We start from the raw sequence: 4,105 nt of genomic DNA, 5'->3' as shown, positions 1-4,105 counted from the left end.
AAGGAAGGAGGGTTGGTAATGACTAGTCAGCAGGGCTCACGTGGAAAAGGTAAGGGGGTTTAGCCTAAGTCACTGGGCCGCCCAGACGTGGGCCATCCGGAACAATAGTTATGGGGAAAGATGAGTTCCATTATATATATATATATATATATATATATATATAGACACACACACACAAAAATACAAAACCTTTAACAACTTACAAATCCGATCAATGAATGTCACAAACCACTAAGACATCAGTCAGCAAACTGGAGAACGCATTTACTTCATCAGAGCAGTATAACATAAGCTATTTTCTCCAGTGGCATGATTCACAAAGTGCGTGACCTTATGCCTATGATATGATCAATCAATATTATCTCAATAATCGGAACTACATTTGGACCTCAGGAAGGGACTTTGAAAGGAATGTAAATGCATGTGTTCTTGCACCAAATTTCAACCCGAAATCTAAATGCATGTGCCATGTAGTCAGTATCGAAACTATGTAGCTGCAACAAGCAAATCAGCTTTTCCATCAAATTTCATATTATTGATATATAGTCCACTAAATGCCTGGGAATGCAATAATCACACTGGCACCTCTTTGTTGACCTATTTTCAAAAGTGACTTGGCCAAATTAGCTTACAACCTTACTTCAATTCACAGAAAAACAATAAATTATATTTCCCATGTTCTATAGGCTAACTGCTAACATAACCTTGATTATCTCATCATTCATTGCTGGCAGATTGCTTCAATTTCTTTGGTGGGGGGTTTCCTCCAGAGATAAGCACATACAAATAAAAGCAGAGCATTGCAGAGCTGCAAACAAAAATTTCGCACATGCATAAAGGAGTCAGACCAAAATCAGGACAATCTTTCAAACAAAAGGCTAAAAGAACAATTAGCAATTTCAAAGACCAAAATATAATTAATAGGTTGGAAGCCGTAAATTGAAATACCTAAGAATAGCACTGAAGCCAGTTGGAAATATTTTCTTTGCCTGCATTCAGAAAAGCAAATAAGTATAATAATGAAATGAAGCATAAGATAAGGACAGCCTTCGTTAAAATAGATGTACTACCAATGAATAGCTCTGAAAGTTCTTCCAGATAAGGATCCCTGACAATGCTGCAAAATAAGGAAAAAAATCAAGAGATTAAATAATGCTTACACAAATAACATCATGCTGCAGCATTTTAAGTTTCTTTCTTTTTAAATCCAAGACCAATGATGTCTTAATGCTGATGAAATCATATACCTGCTTGTCCTAGAATAAATGGTAAACTCGATTTTCCTTGCCTCCAGACCTTCAAGCTAAGGGTGCTGAGGAATAGTAAAGCCCCACCAAAGAGCACACCACTGCTCAGTGTTGCAGGACTCCGTGAAAAAAGGAATCCAATAATCCCTCCAGTTAAAACAAATCCACCTACAAAAAAATACAAGGATAACATATCACATCTTTAAAGAAAGGTGATAGCCTAATAGTAGTAGGGCATGCATTTTCTTTTTTGGTACAGAAATAATGTACCACATTTTCATATCATTGATGTTGCACAACGTTCCATTCTAAACTACCAGATAGATGTAGAAAGGTTAATAAGCCATAATCTATATAACACTTGCCTTCATAAAGCCTTTTTGAGGTATATCAATTTACTGTATGATTCAAAGATCTTTCACTTAATTTACAACACCCTTTGAACAGAAAGTATTATTATTTTCTTTTCCCTTTCACTTAGATTTGATTTCAACTACCTTGCTCTAACCAAAAAAAATAAAATATAATTTTTTTACATCTTCCATCAACTTGAATATCATATTGAAGATCCTCTCCCTAAAAAAGGAAAACAAACAATAGCCAGAATTTACAGGGAATAAAAAATGTCACGTGCGTATGCCATGTCCAACTTGCCAATGATGTCCCAATTTTATTTTTCTAGATTGACAACTAGAGGGACTAAGAGTGAAATTAAGCTAAACTTTTATCCACCTAATACCGAAGCAAAACACATTATGACTTAACATTAAAGTCACCTAACATGCAAATTATCAAGCAAGGAACACTTACCAAAGGGAATGCCTAAACAAAAATCATGAATTTTTGCAGTCCTTTTCTGTTGGCTGCCACCTTCCTGAATTGACTCTCCAGACCCTATTTTTTCAGCATCATGATCTTCTTTTGTTAAATATGACTTCTGCTTTTCTTCGACATGCAATTTTGATGCATCAGCTGCATAACTTAGTGTATTTTTGGTTTCAGAACCAGAAGTTCCTGTGCCATGCCTCTCCAGACTCATAACAACTGATAACTATATGAGATATGCTTCCTGTTTAGTATCAATATCAAATAATTGCTCTAGCAAACTTACATATGCAAGCCTGTTCATATGAGTGTCTAGCACTACCCCTTGCAATCTCAAAGGAGTGACATATGCAAGCATATAGATTTAATGTGAGTTAGAAATATAATATAAAACCATTCATGTGTTTTCACCTAACAACTTAATCTTTTGGGAGAGTTGGTTCATGACATGGTACTAGAAGTCTGATGATCTTTACCACCCCCATTCTTCTAATAAAAAAATGAATTTCAACACAAAGTAGGTGGACCTGTGTATTGTCTACGTCTCAAGCCCAAATAACTCTTGCATAAGGGGACGTGTTAGAAATATAATATAAAACCATTCAAGTGCCTACAACTTTTGGGAGAGTTAGTTCATGATAATATGATTTCAACTAAATGCATAGAAACATGTTGATATGCTAAATACAAATGGAGAAAAGGAGAGAATTCTTCTCCCAAGGGTTTCCCCATCACAAAGAGTTGTCTCTTTTCTCAACAGAGCTTTTGCTCAGTTATCACATATAAATTCCCCAATGCCTATATCTCCTATACCATTTCTACTATTTATCCCCCTAACATACCTAATTCCCATCCTAACTAACTAACTGTCTTTCTAACTTCCCTAACTAACCTAAGACCTTCCCTCAATTCTCTTTAGTATACACTCTCCAATTTCTTGCCCAACACTTTGAGTATCATCCCTAACATCCCTATTCGCTAATGACCATTAACTTATACTAAACTATAGAACCTAATTGAAATTGAAAACTCAAATAAAGTATAAGAACATATATAATTGTGCTTTCTATCAAACAGATCCTTAGAGTTTATCTAAATTTTCAAAGAGGTCCTTAAAGCTTATTAGCAAAAGTTAATGAGCCTTAAAGATATGATTTAGAAAGCGTTGCTTTAGATCTATCTAACTTGAAGACGCGCGCGTGTTAGATGCATATAATTCTCGCTTTCAACCATAATGCAAAATGATTTGAAGGGAAAAAAAAAAAAAAAGGTTAATTGAGAAGCGAAGATGTGTGGTTGACCTTGGAGTTGGAGAAGCGAAGGGAAGGGCATGGAAGCGAGCGCCTATGGAGGTGTAGGCTGCGATGAACGGCGGAGTAGCACCGCAGCTGAGAGATCGCCGCCGCAGCTCCAGCCATGTCTGATCGCTCCGGAAATTAACACTCTGATTCACAGATTCAATGTTTCTTTTCCTTTTGGAGAGTGACAGGACGGGGTGGACCGGTCAACGGTTCGAAACAACCACCAACCGGTCTGTTCCCAAATTAAAACTATAAAAACTTATGAAATTGACCAATCACAAGTCTCATTTTTTTTTTATTAATTTTCATTTCTTTCTTGTTAGAACACTACTAATTTTATAAAATTAATTTTCTTATGCATTTAAACTCGTGAACCCGTCCCGAACCCGCACTATCTTTTAAAAAAAAATCAATTTTGTGAAATTTTAGATAAAATATTTAAAAAATGATTCGAGACCATATAAATTAGAGTAAATGTCTTTTGCGGTCCTCAGCAAATCTTATGATGTCCACTTTTGTCCCTAACAAATAAAAAAGCTATTCGTGGTCTCTAAGAAATTTAAAGTGAATCCATTTTAGTCCCTTTGAGGAAATAATCTAGGTCTTTTTTAAATTTATCAACTATCACGATTTCAACTAAATGAGTCACGAATAGTCTTTTTATTTGTTAGGGACTAAAGCAGGTATCGTGAAATTTGCTGAGGATAAAAAAAAAATTAGTCTGTAAATTAT

The 4,105-nt window shown here is 35.3% G+C and overlaps 1 protein-coding gene across 1 annotated transcript; it reads right to left on the bottom strand.

The window, feature by feature from the left end:
* Window positions 1-382: 382 nt before the first annotated feature.
* Window positions 383-3,532, bottom strand: LOC133306669 (protein FATTY ACID EXPORT 1, chloroplastic). The gene is made up of 6 exons (XM_061506996.1): window positions 3,374-3,532; window positions 2,058-2,298; window positions 1,248-1,415; window positions 1,071-1,117; window positions 949-989; window positions 383-808 (listed from the first exon to the last, which is right to left on the bottom strand). Exons 1-6 carry the CDS (start codon window positions 3,488-3,490, stop codon window positions 718-720), a joined length of 705 nt encoding a protein of 234 aa, XP_061362980.1. The 5' UTR covers window positions 3,491-3,532; the 3' UTR covers window positions 383-717.
* Window positions 3,533-4,105: the final 573 nt, after the last annotated feature.

The sequence above is a fragment of the Gastrolobium bilobum genome, unplaced genomic scaffold (assembly GCF_033153095.1).
Source record: "Gastrolobium bilobum isolate Gb01-03AN ecotype WA unplaced genomic scaffold, APGP_CSIRO_Gbil_v1 utg11804, whole genome shotgun sequence".
In the NCBI taxonomy this organism is placed as follows: domain Eukaryota; kingdom Viridiplantae; phylum Streptophyta; class Magnoliopsida; order Fabales; family Fabaceae; genus Gastrolobium; species Gastrolobium bilobum.
Note: the sequence above shows the minus strand (reverse complement) of the source record. Positions and strands in the feature narration are given on the sequence as shown.